The sequence below is a fragment of the Wolffia australiana genome, chromosome 7, assembly GCF_029677425.1.
Source record: "Wolffia australiana isolate 7733 chromosome 7, ASM2967742v1".
Taxonomy (NCBI): Eukaryota; Viridiplantae; Streptophyta; class Magnoliopsida; order Alismatales; family Araceae; genus Wolffia; species Wolffia australiana.
In genome coordinates, this window is record NC_135841.1 from 4,425,851 (window position 1) to 4,446,128 (window position 20,278).

Here is a 20,278-nt window from a genome sequence, read left to right on the forward strand (position 1 = left end):
TCTGCATTAAAGTTGTTTCTCTTCTGTCCAGCCCAAGAAGGTTGTTGTTGATTGAATGCATTAACTTCTTCTTCGACAGGCTGACAAGCTCCATCCTCATGATCCTTGCTGAAACAGAGAGAGCAGATTTTAGTTTTAACAATAGGAGAATTATTTAGAAAAGCATTTTTCAAGGTTGAGGTTAGTCAGATTCCTTGGTGTTGACCTGCAAAGACCTCCTCCCTTTGGTTGTGAGTTCCTTCCATTGTGGTTTGCTCCTATTTCCTGCAAGTCAGTTTCTGCTACTCTCTCTAACATATCAAAAACTTCATCTTCATAAGCAGTATAAGAGGTTCTTCTAGTAGCTAGATTTACTTTAGTTTTCATAAAATCCGACAATGATTCATAAAATATTTGAGCTAATTGACAATTTTCAATACCATGATGAGGATATTTTCTAATTAAATCATTAAATCTTTCCCATGCCTCACTAAATGCCTCATTTTCATGATAATGAAAATTATAAATTTCTCTTCTATAAAAATTTGTTTTGGAAAGAGGATAAAATTTTTGTAAAAATTTATTTTGCATTTCTTCCCAAGATCTAAATGTAATGCCTAAATTTTGATACCATGCAAAAGCTGTCTTTTAAAGTTAATGGAAAATATTTCATTTTTAAAGATTCGGAAGATAGACCTGGTACATTTTGAGAAGAACATCAATTATGAAAGTCATCTAAAAATTCTAAAGGATTTTGTTAAGCATGACCATTGAATTCTGGTAAAGAATTTATTAAAGCATTGTCATACATGAACATGACTCCTTCTCCCACATTTATATTTGTATCAGTTTGCCTTATGCTTCCTGATGGTGTTGATCTATCAAGCATCGTTCTCCTTCTATCTTGATGAGTATGTCCTTCTTCTGCCATGCTTTGCTTCTCTTGATCTTGCTTTGTGATTGATGAGTCTTGAAATGAGTACCTTGGTTGAGTCACCTCTCCTTCTATTCTTCCACAAGCTTTATATCTTGTTATTACCATAAATCTCAAACCAAGATGTTCGAAATAAAATGAGCTGAGGGGTTTTAACCCTTCAGCTTATAAACAGAAATAATTGAACATAAATATTTTTCACTGATTAACCGTGCTCCCCGGCAACGGCGCCAGTTGATAATCCCAGATTTAGGTGTCTTTAAATAAAATTGATGGCGCGTCACCACCGGACGTCATCGAGCCAGCAGCAGAGGAGCAGCAGGACTTCCCCGACCCAACACCCGAGGAGCCGGCACTACCCAGCTCGCCACCGAGACGAGTCCAGCCACCACGGCGAGCCGCCGCAGCAACACGGGATTCCGCATTCCGTTACTCGGCATGACGCGGACGCCGACCACCGGAGCACACCGACACCTTCGGCTAATTTATCTTATAGTTTTCCCTTTATTCGTATTGTCGTGTAGCGGGGGAAGGGCCCATGGGAGGAACCCTTTCCCCCCTTTTTCTTATGTTGGGCCTGACAAGCCCGTTTCCTATTTTCTTGCTTATTTTCTCTCCCTTTTATTTTGTGTTATTGGACTTAAGGAAGGGCCATCTTCACCCATATATAAGGGGAAAAGGTGGGCTCTTCCCTTACCTTTGACCTAAATTTTGAAGATTGGTATTTTGAGAAGAAGGTCAGGTCGTGGAGAAGAATAGAAGAAAGAAGAAGAAGAGGAAGAGGAAGAAGAAGAGGGGAGGAAGAGGAGAAGGGGAGAGGAAGGAGGAAGGGCAGCCGCCGCCGCACGCCCGCGCCGCCACGCCGCCCGCCACCCGCCCGCGCCACGCCGCCCGCGCTCGCCGCCGCGCGCCGCCGCCGCGCCGACGCTGCCCTGCGCGCGCACCGCTGCCGCGCCGCCGCGCCCGCGCGCGCCGCGACCGCTGGCCGCCGCGCGCCGTCGCGCGCACCGTCCAGCGCGCCGCTGCGCGCGCTCACCGCCGCGCGCCCGCCGCGCACTGGCGCGCCCGGTCGCGTGCGGCCTCGCGTGCCCGCCGCGCGCGCGCCATCGCCAGCGCGCCCACCGCCCCGCGCTTGTCGCCGCGCCACCGCCGCGCGCCCGCCGCCAAGCGCCACCGCCCGCGCCACCGCCGCGCCGCCAGCCGCGCCGCTGCGCCCGCGCCGCCGCCCGCGCGCCGCCGCGCGCGCCCACCGCCCGCGCCGTCGCGCTGCCCAGCGCGCCGCGCGCGTGCCTGCCGCCCGCGCGCCGCGCCGCCCGTCCGCGCTGACCACGCGCCCGCCCGCCGCGCCAGCGCGCCCACCACCGTCGACCACATCTCCCGCGCCGCTCCGCGCTGACTGCGACCGCCCCTCCGCGCAGTCAACCTCCGCGCACCCGACAACTCCCTCCTCCGGAACCAGTTGGTGCGAAAATCCGTCGCCAGCGCGAAGGTACTCTGCTTTCCCTAGCCTCTTTCGTCATTTATTTCCGTCAGTATTCTTTCGTATTGCCTCCACCGCGCTCGGGTTAGATAGGTGAGTGGGACAGATTGAGAGAACGACGAAACAAAGACGGCGTCTTTCCTGTCGATGCAGTCGGGACGCCCCGACGCGTGTGAGCATTCCAGTGGGAGTTGCCCCATTCGACGGCGTGCGTGCCCTCGACCCACCTCGGACGACTTGGAGGGCTGGACCGACCCAGCTTGGCGACCCCGTCCCCGCTCCGGGTTGGCTCTCGTAGCTTGTCGGCGCATTGCACGTACCGTTGTAGAATCATCGTCCTCGTCATCGTCATACATATATTTCTGTTCTCCGCATATCCATCGGTTGACGTCGTGGACGTAATCCGATCAGTTAGCGATACGACACCGAGTTCCTTCCTTCGGTGACGGTCGGACGCCGTTGAGACGACGTCCGGCATCAAAAATGATTTAAAGACTTTTTTTATCTTATCAATGTGTGAGGTCTTGAGATTATTCAACAATTAATTTACCTCACTAACCTAGGGTAAGTAAGGGTCGAACCACAAGGAGCAGGCTAGTGCAAATTTTTTCAATTCAGTAATTTCTGTTTTATTTTCTTAATTCAATATTTATTTTAATGTTTAAACAGGTTTAAGATTGGATCAATAACTAAGATTTCAATTAATTATACTTTTTTAGTTTTAATTATTAAATTTCAATTTGAGATTTATTAATCTCAAATTGAAATTTAAAATTTAAAAGTTAGACAGATCTGGACTAAGTCTCAGATCTGTCCACGTTTTGTGGAAGCTAGGTGCTCCCGTGCGCAGCGCTATGTGGTCGCCGATCGCGGCTGCACGCAGTTGTGCGCGGTAGCGGCGACTGATCAGCGTGCTACCGCACGCGGCTATGTGCAATAGCGGCCAACGGCTGTGTACAATGCGTGCACCAGTAGTCTGCCACTGCACGCTATGCATGGCGTGAGCGGAAGCAGCCTGTGGCTGCGCACAGCTTGTGCGCTGGTTGTGTGCGATGGCGGAAAACTGCGCACAAGTGTGTGCAGTAGTGGCTACAGCCACGCACAACTTGTGCGCTGGTTGTGTGCGATGGCGCACAACTGCGCACAAGTGTGTGTAGCACTGGCTACAGCCGTGCACAACTTGTGCTCAGGTTGTGTGCGATGGCGCACAACTCTGCACAAATGTGGGCGACGATGGTTGTGGTTGTGGTTAGTTGTCGTGTACAATTTTGTGCAACAACAAGTAAGTCAATTACACAGATCTAAGAACGGTTTTAAACAGATCTAATTGGATAAGTTAGAAATCTAAATTTCTAACCCAACCTGATTTGTCTCAAAATTGATTTTCACAATAACTGGTTTCTAAGAGCAGTGCTAACACCCCAAGCGCATTACTGAATAGGGCGTGGAGAGCAGTGCTAGTATTTTCTCTTTACTAACGGCTATAATACAATCGGCTCAAGCATATGGGTGGGAGTACTGTCTTCCCCCATCGCGACGATGCCTAAGCACCGAAATCAATATCCGAATTCACGTCGTGAAGAAACACTCGAGAAAGAGAGTGGATAACCAAACGAAATCAAATTTTGACGGCGGTGGAAACACTAGACGGAGAACACTTTCGAAACCAAAGAGTTGAGGCATACCTCGGCACCGTAGTGCATGAAGAGGATGCGGGAAATTCTGATCGTGACGAGGCTGGGTGAATCCGGGCGTTGAGCGGCCCACTGGTCGAGGAAGATTCTGGGCGTTCCAGGCATTGAACGGCCCTAGTAGAGAGTAGATGTCGTTGTCGTAGAGTCGGGTGTAGGCGAATACCCGCGCGCGCGAAGCGCACGTAGAATGCGCGGACCACACGGAGCGCGTAGAGAAGCGCGCGGCACTAATGAGTGGAGCGCGCAAAGTGCGCGGATGGCGTGCAGCGCACCCAGAGCGCACATAGCGCGCGTGGCTCAAAGCGTCAGACAGCGTCGACGACAACTAGCACCGCCGGTGCTGAAGTCTTGCGGAGCGACCTAGGCAGCCCTTGCTGGGGCGGCCCCAATCGGACAGCCGTGGGGCAGCCTTGGCAGGGGCGGCCTGGGCGGCCCTGGTTGGGGCGGCCTGGGCGGCCTTTTGGCAGCCCCAAGCGGGCGACCTGGGGGCGGCCTTGGCAGCCCTGGTTGGGGCGGCCTGGGCAGCCCTGGTTGGGGCGGCCTGGGCAGCCCTGGTTGGGGCGGCCTTTGGGCAGCCCGAAGCGGGCGGCCTAGGGGTGGCCTTTGGCATCCTTCGAAAGGAGAGAGAGAGAGAGGGAGTAAGAGAGAGAGAGGATGGAGAGAGAGGATGGAAAGAAAGGATGGAAGGTCAACGTCGCGCGGCGACGGCGACGGCGGCGCTAGGGCTGGTGAGATAGGGAGGCTTGGGCAATCCTTCAAGAAGAGTTAAATAAAACTCAATTCTTCAAAGATGACCGCCTAAGTGTTTCTTGAAAATAATGGCCTTTATATACAGGCCTTGGATGAAAGAGAAAATGACGAGAAATTAGAGACGAGAAATTAAAAACGTGCTTCATGTCACGCCAAAGGGCAGTTGTTGATCTGCCTGTAGCAACGTGTCATGACGCGCGTAGGGGCGTGCACGGGTGGAGACGTGTGCGATGACGGTTGCGGCATGTTCGTGGCAGAGATGTTGAGTTCGGTTGACTTCGCCGTTGTGTCCGTAGCGGAGATGTCGACCTTGGTTGATGGCGGCGGCGCGTTCGGTGTCGAAGCATTGGCGTCCACACCATCAATTCCTCCAGTGTGCGAAGAACTCGACTCTGTCGAGTAAGCGTCCGGATGCTCTAGTGGGGTCACCAAGTCTGGGCGCAGGTGAGCCAGGTCTTCTTTCGTAATCCATGTGTCGTCCATCGATGCTTTGCCTTGCCAACGAACAAGAAACTTTCCCACCTTCCCACCTTTGGTGAAGGTGATTACCTCGTCTAGTATTTCCTCAATGATTTCATGCCAGTCAGAGGATAGTGATGGGGGAGTGGACAAGTCAAACTCACTCATCAGAAAGTCCGAGGAAAGAGTAGGGCCATTGGATGAAGGAGGTGGGGCTTTAAACAGGACTAAATCTGAGATATTGAAAGTGATGCTTATTCCCCACGAGGAGGGTATGTCGACGGCATAGGCATTTTCCCCAACTCGTTTGAGGATCGGAAACGGCCCGACATTACGAGCATGAAACTTAGTAGCCCGTTTGGAGGAAAATCTTTCCGGCCTAATCCTCACCATCACCATGTCACCTTCTTTAAATTCGCGAAAACGATAGTGCAAACCCGCGAACTATTTATATAAGGCATTACTTTTTATGATACGTGTACGGATTTCCTCATGCAGACTTCTAATATGATCAGCAAACTCATGACCGTCATTTGAGACTCTAGCATGTGGTAACATAGGTATGAGGTCGGTAGGGGTAGGACGAAGCTGACTATGCACAATCTCAAATGGACTCATACTGGTAGTATGATTGACTGATGCGTTGTAAGCAAATTCGGCGCGCGGAATGACATAATCTCAAGACTTGAGGTTGTCTCCCACCAGCGATCGTAATAGGTTGCCGAGGCTCCTATTAACGACCTCGGTCTGTCCATCAGTTTGGGGGTGAACAGCCATGGAAAATTTGAGCTTCGTCCCCAAAAGATGCCAAAGGGCTTCCAAAAGTAGCGAGTGAATCAGACATCTCTGTTTGACACTATGCTTTTTGGAAGTCCATGGAGACGCACTATTTCATTGAAAAATAATTGAGCGACATGAGAAGCATCAAAAGTTTTAAAGCAAGGAATGAAATGAGCCATCTTCGAGAAGTGATCCACAACCACCATGATGGAATCATGGCATTGGTTCGTCCTCAGAAGCCCTAGCACAAAGTCGATGTTTACATCGTCCCACGGGTTATCGGGGACTGGAAGACGGGTGTAGAGGCTGGTGTTTTGTTTAACCTGCTTGGCAAGGGAACATACACGACATTGGGAGACTATGTTAGCTACATCTCGCTTAAGGGATGGCCTGTAGAATCTGTGCTCGACCATAGCAATTGTTTTATCTCTCCCAAAATGACCACTAAGGCCTCCGGCATGTGTCTCCTACACAAGAAAATCCCTAAGAGATGATTGTGGGATGCATAGGCGACAATCAGAAAATAAGAATCCATTCTCTAAGATATAATCTTGGTTATCTGGGTTCGGGTATTTGCCTAAGATCTGTAAAATGGGAGCAAAATCCGGGCAATCAGGATATAGGTCTTTCATATGATCAAACCCAACAACCTCGACTTTCATAATACTCAACAAATGGACTCTTCTACTCAAACCATTGACGACTCGGTTCTCAACCCCCCTTTTATGTTTAAGGACGAAGGTATAAGACAGAATGAATTCAACCCACTTAATGTGCCTAGAGTTTAATTTATGCTGGGAATGGAGATACTTTAAGGCTTCATGGTCACAATAGAGAACAAATTCCTTAGAGAGTAGATAATGATGCCAATGACGTAAGGATTAGACAATTGCATAAAATTCATTGTCGTAGGTAGAATACTTAAGCTTAGCGTCATTCAACTTTTCACTAAAGGCGATGGGATGATTTTCTTGACTCAGGACTCCTCCTATTCCTAACCCTGAAGCATCACAGGCGACCTCAAATACTTTATCAAAATCAGGTAAACGCAGAATAGGGGCCTGAGTCATTCTAAGTTTCATCTCCTCAAAGGATTTCTGTGCTTCTATTGTCCATTCAAAATGATTTCCCTTAAGGCATTCAGTCAAGGGTGCCATGATGGTGCTAAAGTTGGATATGAATCGCCGGTAGAAAGTTGCAAGGCCGTGAAAACTATGAACATCATGGATATTTCTAGGCGTTGGCCACTAGGTTATGGCGTCAATTTTGGCCAGATCAACGGATATGCCTTGGGCAGATAGGATAAAACCTAAGAACGAAACATGACTGACAAGGAAGGAACATTTTTTTTGGGTGAGCATACAACTGCTCGGTTTTCAATACTTTGCAAACTAAACGTAAGTGATGGAGATGATCGGATGTGGATTTGCCATAAATAAGAATATCATCAAAATATACGACGACGAAACTGATGTGAAGCGACGACGTCCGGGATCGATCTGCGCGTATCACGTCACAGGGTTATGAAGCGAATGTAAGGGATGTAAGCCAAATGATGAGAAAATACGAAGGAGCAGATAAGGACTTGACGGATAGCTACGTCGGCCGTACCGATCAACGAGAGAGGAGTGATCCTAAGATCAAACTCCCAATGACCCGCTCGACCTACTAGACGTCTACTAAGTGAGGGGCGTCTAACAGCCCCGGAGCGTTCGGTGTCCAAGTCGGATGACAATCCGTCTACCGCAAGAATCCCTACGCTCGACAAAGTGGCTAGTCCTATCCGATGATGTTCGAGAATATCACGGTAGCAAACGCGATAGGGGAAGACGAGACTGTCGAAGATAATAATACTGGAGTTTATGGAGGGGAGACGAGACTGACCTTTGTATCGCTTAGTCCAAGGCGTCAAAGTCGTCGAGCGGATGCTTAGTGTCGGGTCGTGCGGACAAGTGTCGTTGACGAGGATGAAACTGAGTGTGGACGGTGCGATCGTAACTACCAGCAGAGAGCTGAGTCCACGGGTGGTGTGCAGCAAGAGTCGGAGCAGAGGGCGCACAAGGCGCGTGCTTGGCTGGCGCACGGCGTAGTCGTGTGGACGGGCAAGACAGCGAACCAAGTATCGTGGGAATAGCCGTGTGGGTGGGGCAGAAAACCAAGTAATTGGTTATGGCGTAGAGGGTGGGAATCAAGAAATCAAGAAAGATGAGGGCGAGGGGAGGGCGAAGGGGAGGACGAAGGGGAATCAAGGAGATATGGTGAGATCAAGAAATCAAGAAATCATGAAATCAAGAAATCAAGAATTCAAGAAATCAAGAAATCAAGAAATCAAGAAATCAAGAAATCAAGAAATCAAGAAATCAAGAAATCAAGAAATCAAGAAATCAAGAAATCAAGAAATCAAGAAATCAAGGGGAAAGAAAGGTGGGCAATCAAGAAAGACAAGAGGAGGCGGTTGGGAATCAATAAACGATGGGGAAAGGAGGGTGGGCGATCAAGAAAGGCAAGACGAGGCGGTTGGGAATCAAGAAATGATGGGGAAAGGGGGGTGGGCGATCAAGAAAGGTAAGACGAGGCGGTTGGGGAATTAAGAAATGATGGCGAAAGGAGGGTGGGCAATCAAGAAAGGCAAGACGAGGCGATTGGGAATCAAGAAACGAGGGATATGGTCAAGAAGCGGGGGAGGAGGGGTGGCGTCCAAAGAAAGGTGGGCGAGAGGGGCTGGATGAAGGAGAAGGGACGGGTGGATGTAGAAGAAGAGGGGCAAGGGATCAAGAACCTGGCTGGCGTCGGGTTCTTGATGGTCGGGACAATGCTCCCTCGATGGAGCGGATTCCCAGCTTGGTCGCGGCGTCGATGACGTTCAGGAACCTCCAAGAATTCCCGGAGTGATCTTGACAGAGACTCTTCTCAGCCCTGAAGGACAGCGACTTCTTGAAAATCTTTAACCCGTGCCGGAGTGATCTCGACGGCACGCTTCAGCACGATCCTCCCGGAGTGATCTTGACAGAAGAAACATGGGCTCTACCCACGGAGTGATCTCGACGTGGGGTGGGGCTAGCCAAACCCCCTACACTATAACTACGATAGGGGGAAGATCAATTGCAACTCAATTTTCAACAATGATTTACCAAACGTTCCTTGGGCATGCCATCCCCTTATATAGGGAGGATGGGTGCCAAGAGAACGTGGGAGAGGACGAACCGTCGCAAGACGTGGTTCGGCCTCTCCTTACAAATTCAAATACAAACATGAAAATAAAAGGAAATGACGAAGGACGGGGCCTAACACTGGCCCAATCCAAAAATCCAGAAATATAAGAAAACAAACATAACTGAAAATGCATACTTACCCCGAGTACTTAAACCCCGGGTGGCGAGCGTTGGCACGAGCTGCTCGACGTGGCTGTCATCCTCCCGTCGCATCATCCTCAATATGGCTCCTCATCTTCACGGCGTCATCCTCGAGATGGTCCTCCATCAGAAACTTCCTATGAACGGTCTAAGTATGTGGTTCATCAATCCCTGAAAGGTGCTAGGTGCGTTCGATAAACCAAAGGGCATGACTTTCCACTCATAGAGTCCGTCTTTGATCATAAAGACGGTTTTTGATTCGTCTCCTAGTCGGATACGAACTTGGTGATAACCGTTTTTAAGATCAATCTTAGAGAAAATTGTCGAGCCTGCCATCATATCAAACATGTCGTCGATGCGGGGAATAGGAAACCTATACTTGACCGTAATCTTATTTATAGCTCTATTGTCAATGCACATGCGCCAACTCCGATCCTTTTTTGGGAGCCCGTAGTGTAGGTACGGCACACGGGCTAAGGCTCTCTTAGATGAAGCCCTTGTCCAAGAGTTCTTGGACTTGGCGCTGTAATTCCTTGTTCTGCGTAGGGTCCATCTGATAGTGAGGGAGGTTAGGTAATGACGACCCCAGAATGGAATCAATAGCGTGCCAAATATCACGCATCAGGGGTAGGTCATTGGGCAAATCATTAGGGAAAACACTTGCGAATTCCTCAAGTAGCTGAGAAACCTCGAGAGGTGGGGTAGAGGAATCTTTGGAGTGATCAGGTATCATGGCCAAGCACATAGTCATTTCACTATCGAGTTCCTTCTGAAATTGATAACGCCTAACGACGCACAAACCTACGGATGGAGATTTTGGTGAGGCTCTCTGCGGACTATGAGTGTAAGGATGTCATGTGATCTTTTTGCCCTGATGGATGAAAGAACAGGTATTGCTCTGTCCATAGAGGTGTACATCATTATCATACAACCAAGGGTGCCCGAGGATAATGCTACCCACCTTCATGGGTAAGACATCACCCAGTATCTCCTCTTCGTAGGATGGAACCTTCAAAGGGAGATGGCATTGGTTCTTCACAGGGATTGAGGTAGCATCGATCCAAGACACAAAATAGGGGTCAGGATGTTCAATCAAAGGTAATCCCAAACGTGATGTCATAACATCGGAGATGACATTAATACAACTTCGACTGTCTACGATCGTCTTACACATCTTATCACCAATTTTAAAATATGTGTAAAATATGGATGTCCTCAATGCAGAATTATTAGTGGAAGGCTGAGTAAGGTTGCAGCGGACAATTCCCCTAACTGACATAGATGGGTCGCGACGATAAAGAGATGGTGGGCAGTCCATGATGCCAATGAAACTCACTAATCCGTCATAATGCACAAATTCATCGACAACATAACTCTCAACTCTATACTCCTCATCAATAGGTGGCTCATCTAGGGTGGGATCGCTATCGAGGGGCTCCTGTCCTATGTGTAAGGCTCGTGATGGACATTGGGAAGCTCTATGAACTCGACCCTAGCATTTAAAACAAGTCAAGCCGGAAGGACCGAGTTGTGTGAAATTGCGTTGAGGAGGGGCCCTAGCGGTCGACTCGAGAGAAGGTGATGTACGAGGATTTGGTGTAGTAGATGACTGAATCGGAGGGGTTGGACGATGTTCGGTGGGAGTAAGAGTGGCGGTAGGAACTAGTGGTGGTGGTGCCAGAAGGGCTAAGGGAGGATTACGCTGGGTCGCGCGGTTGGAATAAGAAGGATTAGATAAGTGCGACCGATCAGTGAGAACAGGGCGATTGTACACGGGAGTATGATATAAATTCTAACAGAGCTCTAGGTCTTATATAATCTGATAAGCCTGCTATAGGGTGGCGGCTTTGCGGACTAGCAGTTCCGTCTTAAGATAAGGGTTAAGACCACTTCTAAATCGAGAAATAACGACTCGGGGATTCTCCTCCACTCGACACCTCATATAGAATTCTTCGAATTGGGTAATGTACTCAGAAACTGGACATCTACCCTACTGTAGTTTATGCCATTGATCTAGGAGATTGTCTAAGTAAGCTAGTGGAACGTATTTCTCACGTAGTTTGTCCTTCATTTGGGGCCAACTATCTATGGGTGCCTCATGACGGTTATAAATAAAAAATTTGAGATTTTCCCAAAAGATTTTCGCTTGTCCCCCTAATCTCATCTCGGCATACTGGACTTTCTGCCACTCTAACATATTCTACCACTTAAAATAGCTGTTTTATTTGAACTCCCAATCAAGATACTCCTTAGGGTCCCTAGATCCCTCGTAGTATGGAACATCGACTTTGACACTACGCTGAATCTGTTTCCATTGGTTGTCGTGATCTACACAGTGGTGATCATGAGGGGGAACCACATCCTCGGGTGGATAAGGATCGCCCTTGTCTTGACAATTCCCGTTCCATCCACAATACCTATCGTCAGGCGGAATAGGATCATTCCATGGGGGATGACTCCTATCGCGCTCTAGGATCCTCTCCTCCGGTGGATGGTAATCATCTCAGGGTAAACGGTTTCCATCATGCACTAAGGCTCTATCCACAGGCGGATAGGGATCATTTTGTGGAGGACGATTCCTATCCTTGCCTGGGGTCCTAGGCTCATGCAGATAGTAATCGTCTCGACAATTTCTATCACGGACCGGAGTGCGAATCTCAAGAGGAATCTGATCGTTTCGCTCGGGATGATTCTGATTTTGGCTCCTCAATCTATCCTTGGGCCGTATAGGATCATCCTTGTTGCGATGACTCCTATCACGAGCTCAAGGTCTGGAATCAGGCGAATAGTGGTCTTCGTGATCCTGGTAATGGCGGTCACGACCTCTATTATTGCGTTGGTAAGTCCGTTCACTCACCGCATCGATCAAACTTGTTAGACGGTTATCCATATTGGTAATTCGTGTATTCACATCACGAAAGCCATTCTGGACAGTGTGTAACACGCGATCGATGTCCCCTCGAGAGGAGGTTGGTGGGACGGACGATGACAACTCATGGACGGGGACGGATACCTCACGAGTGTCTTGGGGTTGGTCTATCATCAGAGTGGAGCCTCGTTTGCCTGAACGCAAATGCATGCAATGGGACTGACAAATGATGACGTCTACGATGGCAAAAATGACTAGGCTGACAGGTTAGGCTCTGATACCAATTTGACATAGGACGAAAAAAGGGTGACTGAGGAGATGGATGGATGACGACATGTAAAGGGTGGTAGACTGGTTTGTAGGGAAGGATAAAACAACCCACAAAATTCACACGGTCGGATTCGGACTTTAAAACTGATGAAAATCTGATGGTGTAGCTCCGACCCTTATCGAGGGCGGGAGTATTGTCTTCCCCCACCGCGACGATCCCTAAGCACCGAAATCAATATCCAAATTTGTGTCGCGAAAAACACTCAAGAAAGAGAGAGAAGAAGTGGAAAACCAAACCAAATCTAATTCTGATGGCGGAGGAAACTTCTCGAGGAAACACTGGACGGAGAACACTTTTGACACCAAAGAGCTCAGGCGTACCTCGGCACCGTAGTGCATGAAGAGGATGTGGTAAATTCCGATCGTGACGAGGCTGGGCAAATCCGTGCGTTGAGCGGAACAATGGTCGAGGAAGATTCTGGGCGTTCCAGGCGTTGAACAGCCCTGGTAGAGAGTAGATGTCATTTTTGCAGCGTCAAGCGTAGGCGAATACCTGCACACGCGAAGTGCGCGTAGGGTGTTCAGGGTGCATGGAGCGTGTGGAGCAGCGTGCGGGCGCTGACGAGGAGAGCACGTGGAGTGCGCAAAGGGCGTGCAGCGCACCTAGAGCGCGCGTAGCGCGCCTGGCTTGAAGCGTCGGACAGCGTCGACGATGATTGATGCCGTCGGTGTCGAAGTCTTGCGGGGCGGCCTGGGCAGCCTAGGTGGCGTTGCCTGGGGCGGCCCCAAGTGGGGAGCCTAGGGGTGGCCTTGGCGGCCCTGGTAGGGGTAGCCTAGGCGACCCTGGTTGGGGCGGCCTAGGCGGCCCTAGTTGGGGCGGCCTGGGTGGCCCCAAGTGGGCGGCCTGGGAGTGGCCTTGGCGGCCCTGGTCGGGGCAGCCTGGGCGGCCCAAGGGGGCGGCCTGTGGGCGGGCTTGGCAGCCCTAACAGGGGCGGCCTGGGCGGCCCTAGTTGGGGCGGCCCTGGTTGGGGCGGCCCTGGTTGGGGCGGCCTGGGCGGCCTTTGGGCGGCTTGAAGCAGGCGACCTGGGGGTGGCCTTGGGCGTCCTTCGAAAGGAGAGAGAGAGAGAGAGAGAGAGAGAGAGAGAGAGAGAGAGTAAGAGAGAGAGAGGATGGAGAGAGAGGATGGAAGGTCGATGTCGCGAGCCGGCGGCGGCGGTGGCGCTTGGGCTGGCGAGATAGGGAGGCTTGGGGCCACCCAGGCCTTGGAGGAAAAAACTCAATTCTTGAAATATGACTGCCTAAGTGTTTCTTGAAAACAATGGCCTTTATATACAGGCCTTGGAGGACAGAGAAAATGATGAGAAATTAGAGACGAGAAATTAAAGACGTGCTTTATGTCATGTCGAAGGGCAGTTGTTGATCTGCCTCTAGCAATGTGTCATGACGCGCATAGGGACGTGCGCAGGTGGAGACATGTGTGATGACGGTTGCGGCATGTTCGTGGCGGAAATGTTGACTTCAGTTGACTTCGCCGTTGTGTTCGTAGCGGAGATGTTGACCTTGGTTGATGGCGGTGGCGTATCCGGTTGTCGAAGCATTGGCGTCCATGCCACCAGAACATGGAGGTAACTTCACCTCCTCCTCCTCCGGTTAGAGAACCCGTCACTCAGGTTCCCACTCCAAACAATGGGTCAGCGATTCCCGCCCAACATGCTAGATCCGAAGATCGTATTTCTGTCACTGCGGTGCCTAGCCCTAGAGCCCCATCAAATGGGCATGTGGCTACTAATTCGGCAACCGATGTCGCTCGCCGCCCCGGCAAGGCTCCTATGCCGAGCAGTCCTGCTCCAGCCCCAACCTACGTTGCTCAAAGACCAGCGACACCGGGTCCTTGTGCCTAGCATACCTACCAACCACATCATTACAAGCAACGGAGTTCAGAGAACCAACGAAGGAGATCGCCACCACCAGAAGGGTATTGCAACCAGCGATACCATGATGACTGTTCCTATCCACCCAATAGGAACTATTATCCCACAGAGGCAAGAACACCTCCTCACTATGAGCAACATGGTCAACAATATGAAATAGCACCAACACTGATTCATCCTTCTACACCATATGCGCAAACTTATCTGATAGCATCGAATGGAGTAGCATACGCTACCAGTCCTCAACCTGCACCGGTCCCTTGTGGACCCAACCCTAGTCCTCAGTCGTATTACAGCTTGACACATGTGCCCGTAGTCCCACCACAGGGTACTGTATCACCTCCATCTATAGCGCCGCAGCAGTATCCTACGGGATATCTGCCAGCACCTCAGCCCGTGTATCCCTTAGGTGCACCTATTCAACCAACCCTAGCGACCGCTTATCCTACGGCAAGTCAACCAAACCATACCCCAAGCACGGAGAGTACCATACCCACCTTACGGGTACGCCGAAGATGGAGGTTATTATCCCCAACCGGCCCCTCCGGTTGCTCCTATCAAGGATCAGTTAGGTCACGTAGGCCCACCGGAAATTCCCTGACCACCACCTGCTCGTCACAATGATGACGAACGAGAGAGACGACGAGAAGTGCATCGCGCCATGATTAAGGAAAGCATACTGATGGGGGACCATCAAGCCTTAAGGAGTTATCTTTCTGTTTTTGTGTTTGTTTGTTTGTTTCATCTTCCCTAACAAACTTGGGCTTCCCCTTCTTCCCTATAAAAAGGAAGGTTGCCCCTTGTAAGAACCCTGAGCAATTGAAAGAATTTGAGAAAATGTAGCCCTTTGTTCTTTTGAGTTTTTTGCATTTTTAGAAGATTGTTTTTTGAGAGTTTTTTAAGTGTTTTTTTGAAAGTTGGGCGAAATTATGGAAATGCCATCAAGAAGGTCCGTTAGGTTTACCACCCGAAGAATCTAGCAGCTTAGGGTGTTCTATCAGGGTGGCACAGCCACCCCTCGACCTCCTCTGGAGCCCCTAACCTCTGGTCGTCTTGGGCCGCCCGGCCCGATATGAGTCACCGTGGGTGGTGCCTCGACCGCCTGCGTCAGCCACCTCAGGCAGTGTCGGCCACCCGTAGACTCCTCTAGTCGCGTCGGCCATCAATGGCCGCCTTGGCCGTCTGCGGCAGTGCGTCTGATTCACGACGGCCTACGGCCAATCGCGGCTCGTTCGGCCATGGCCGTAGGCTGCTTTCACTGGCCCACGGCCGGTTCTAGTCATCCTTCGGCCGCCTTTGACCATCGACCGGCCTCGGGCACGACGCTCGCTTTCACTAGTCACGGCTTTTGGTGCCTTGACCATGTCGGTGAGGTAGTCTACGTCGGACAGTCACGGCCAGCACGGTCGCCTGAAGCACCACATCCGCCAGAGTCCGCGTGCAGGCCTCTACAACTCGACCGTCATCAGCCTCCTGGCCATCTGGGCAGCCTACGACTGCCTCTACCCCGTCTAGCATCATCCACCACTACCAAGCCGCCACGGCCACAATACTGGCCGACCGTCCTCAGGCCTTCGCCCGTCGTCAGCTACCCTTGGTTGTCCTACCGCTGTCGGTGGCCCCCTGGCCGACCAACCGCCGCCGGCGGCCTTTGGCTATCCAACCCCCGTCGGCCACCCGACAGCCCTCACCGCTTAGCTGTCTTTGGTCAATCGAACTACCTCGTTCTCAACCGTCCGGCCTCTTTGGCAGCCTCTGGTCGTCGCAGTCTTGACGGCTATTGCCCACCAATCTCAACGGCTGCGTGCGACCCACAAGGCTGCCTCGTCAACCTTGGGCTGCTCTGGTCCCACCTCTGGTCGCCTTTTGATCGTCACGGGCCACCTCGACCTCTATAGCCACCTCCAGCCGAATCAACCACCACCAGTCGTCTATAGACTCCTCCTTGGCCCCCTCTACTACCATCCACCTTTGCCTCATCCGCCCTTAGCCGACCCGACCTCCATCGCCTGCCTCTGCCACCCTAGATCATCGTCCGTTGCCTTCGACATCCATACCGCGCATGATTTTGAGATCCGTAACCGCGCCTACCTACGGCATGGTGTCCACCCACGCCATATGCACACCTTAGAGTCCGTTAGAGTAGTTTCGAGAAGAGTAGTTGCCGTTAAAAGACTGTTGGGTTCTAAGGGCCTTGACTTGGATGACTAAATCTAGAACGATGCGCAGCGGAAGTCTCTTTGCGAATCGAACGGCATCAACAAAAACATTGAAACGGTGTACCTTTGCACGAATCTCATTCGCAATTTCTTCGATCCCGGAGTGAGACGAGTCGAGCTGCTCAAGTGTGCAGCCTATAGACATATCCAAGCGGTCCTCGGCGCGTCGGATCTCCTCCTTCTCGTTGACGAGCCCCGTTCTTTCTCCGTCGGCGTCGTTACGTCGTCCCGATCACATCAGGGATGGAGAGGGGGTGCGGGGAGAGTGGAGAAGAAGGGGAAAGGCCCCTGAACAATTCTGGCCTGGGTGAATTTCGTTCAGGGCCTTCCCCTATTTATACTAAGCGGGTATTTTTCATAAAAACCCCCAAAACTTAAGTATATCTTCCAACGTCCAAAAGACCATTTGTGTGTGACCCTCTAGGCCCATGTATCAGTCAAGTTAACGACTCCAGCGGCCAAATAACCTTTATTGGCCTTCCAAATGAATTAACTATATCATCATATAGATTAATTAACTTCGGATCGATTTAACCCAATCGATAGGTCGAGACTCCGACAAGTGGGCTGCCAAGCTACACCTCGTGTCCTAGAAGATACAAAGGAGTGTGTATCGACTCACTCATGGAACCTGTTCATCATCGGTTACCGTGTATGTATAATCCCTCATCCACTTGACGCTCCTCGGACGACTTAGGGTATGGTCAACTGTCAAACCCTAATCGATCATCCGAGTTAGTACTGATGCATTCGGAAATCATCGGAGAACTCTTCCCCGATATTTCACTGCCTTGGCCAAGGACTTCGTTGCATCATCTTCCTGGAGCTGTCACCTCTTACACCGAGGGGGGACGATCCCATCTTGACCACTCAATCACCTTCGTGTACTTCTTGATGCACCCGAACGAAGACCGTTTAGAATCCTATGATTAGAGACTCGTTGGCCATAGCCAAAGTACAACCCTCCGTCCACAAGATGTCTTTGGTGTCTCAGGTCTAAGGACCACTTACACAATCGTGACGTGAATCAACCTGATTGACAGTTTGGTATAATACCATTCAGGGATTCGTACAGATCAATTCAGTGAACTCTTTCCACTAAAGGGCACCCACTATCTATCCTTAGTGTCGCCACACTAATGGCTACGGGACCGGCCATACTCATCATATGAGTGAGGCTAGATAGTGCTATTCTATCCGGATACTTTGATGTCCTTCTCACGTATCCTTTGAATAGGAATGTTTACAACACATGCTTAAAGACTAGTGATCTCCGTATTACGATCTCATCATAATTCACTAAGTCCGATCATGTATTCATGGACTTCATTATGAGCATCACACGTGCACTATAATGAATATGTTCTATTAATGAATATGGAATGAGATGCGGAATGTGTGATTGGCTTGCCGGCCACATATATTTCCATCAACGACATGCCGCCGCCGATGGTCGCGTTTGTCCATTCGTAGCTAGTTAGTGCCCGTCTTAGTTACAGCCTTCATAGTTAAGCCTTCTATGTCTACCGATAGATTGTAGAGGCAGCTGCCTTATGCCGTTGTGTCGTCCATAGCCACTTACCCGTCACTCGGGTCTCCTAGAAAAGCTTCTGATGAGGTGGTCATTGGATGACATGTCGTCGCTTGTTTACCGCTGCGAAGCACATGCCGCAGTAGGATACAAAGCCGCCGCTCCGCACCGTCGACGCTTATCTTTGTGATGACTCTAAAATATGTCATCAAATAATCAAGTTCTTAAGTTTAAATTCATTACAATTATCTTGTGAATTCATGCTAAGTTCATGCATATGTATTGTTTTATGAAATCACTAACCCCACTTGATTCTTTGAATCAAGTGGAATATATTTAACATTTTATGGCTAGTGAACATTCAGAAACAGGTTAAGAAGATCAAGGATGAGAGGAGGATCAAGAGAAGTGGGCAAAAATTTGAAGTGGCAAAAATTACAAAAATGCCCCTGGGCATGACTTAAGAGAAAACCTATAAATACTCTATTGAGAGAGGAGTTTAGGTTGTTCAGAATTTTCTCTAAGGAAACTAGGACTTGGAGAAGAGGATTTCTGCACCCTCCAAGAGCTGATGAGCTTGTGGAGCTGGGAGGAGAAGCAGGCTGAAGGATACCCGCTCAAGAAGATCGCCAACTCGCCGACGGGACGTGACACGAAGTTGGAGTGATTGAGCTGGTTCACATCTGTTCTCTTCTCCCCTTTTGACAATTTCAGTTGGTTGAAGTAACCTTCAGGTTCTTCAGCAGCTCAACCAGAGATTGTTTGATGCTACTTTGATTCGCAGTTCATAGTGATTTTGATTTCGCTTAACGTTTCACCCCTCACCTCACCGTTCATCAATTTGTCATCGAGCGACACCCAACCAACCTGCATTTCCAGTTTCATCCAGCAGAGGGTGCGCAAGCAGCGAGCTGCAAGGCAGAACCACGCTCAGGGGAGCATCCCTGCGCGTAGTACCCGCCACGCACAAGGATCCCCCGCGCGCGGCAGCAGCCTTGCGCGCACACGCGTCCGCGCGAAGGAGCCGGCGCGCACGGCATTCGTGCGCAGACACCTCCTGCGCGGGACGCACAGGAAGGGCTGGGCACACACCGCTACGCTAGCCGCTGCGAGCAAGCCATCCCGCGCGCGGAAGCGCAGCAGGCCGCTTTCTCGCGTGCAGCCAAGCGCGTAGCGGTGCTTGCCTGCGCAGTGCGTGGCTCTTAAGCCACGCGCAACTGAGCACCCTACGCGCAGGTAATTCTGCACGCAAGGTGCTCGATCTTTTGCCCCAAAGGCAAAAGATCAGTCAACAGAGAAAAGTCTCTATTGACAGAACAGATTAGGAAATCTTGACTAAAAAATATATACATATCCTCAATCGAATATCTTTTACAGAGACCCGTTTAAGAAACCAACTGAGAACAGATTAACTAGGTAAAAGGACTGAACTAATTAATTGAATTGTGATTTGAATCAAAACACAGAAAGATAAAAAATCGTCCTGCTGTTTTCTGCTGCTCCCTGTGGATCGACCCTCACTCGCCCTACGCCGTGAGGTTTATAAATTTGTTGCATAAGCTCTAAACCTCACACGTCTGAACTGCTAAATAACCAGTAAAAAACACATAAAGTCCGAGCTTATCAACTGGCGCCGCTGCCGGGGAGCACGGTATTACAGTAGAAATTTTTATTTTCTCTGAATCTACAGTTATCTCTCTAAACCTACAGTCATTTTTGTGAATCTACAGTCATTTTTGTAAATCTACTGTCATTTCTCTAAATCTACAGTCATTTTTGTTGATTTTTCTAGAGCTGCAGGACTTGACAATCCTCAGCTCATTGTTATTCTAACCATTTGCTGTAGATTTATGGTAGTAACACCCTCATGAGCTGGTGAAAAGTCTGTAGAGAAAGACATTAGAGACGCCACTCCGGATTCTACAGTGACAGAACCAGAAATTCAGCAGAGAAATATGGCTGAAGAGATGCACCAGCAGAATGAGAGGAGGAGGACTATGCTGGATAGGTCCACACCATCGGGAAGCT

General features: G+C 50.1%; 1 protein-coding gene and 1 non-coding gene across 2 annotated transcripts in view; one reads left to right on the forward strand and one right to left on the reverse strand.

Moving 5' to 3' along the window:
- The first annotated feature begins 417 nt into the window (after window positions 1-417).
- LOC144706253 (small nucleolar RNA R71) lies at window positions 418-518 on the forward strand. Its single transcript, XR_013582220.1, has one exon. It is a non-coding gene; the product is annotated as a small nucleolar RNA R71 (small nucleolar RNA).
- Window positions 519-14,396: 13,878 nt separating this feature from the next.
- Window positions 14,397-20,278, reverse strand: part of LOC144705446 (uncharacterized) — a 47,842-nt gene continuing 41,960 nt past the window's right edge. Inside the window, exon 2 of the mRNA XM_078578121.1 lies at window positions 14,397-14,681. Coding sequence (XP_078434247.1) covers window positions 14,397-14,681 — 285 coding nt within the window. The remainder of the gene's footprint in view (window positions 14,682-20,278) is intronic.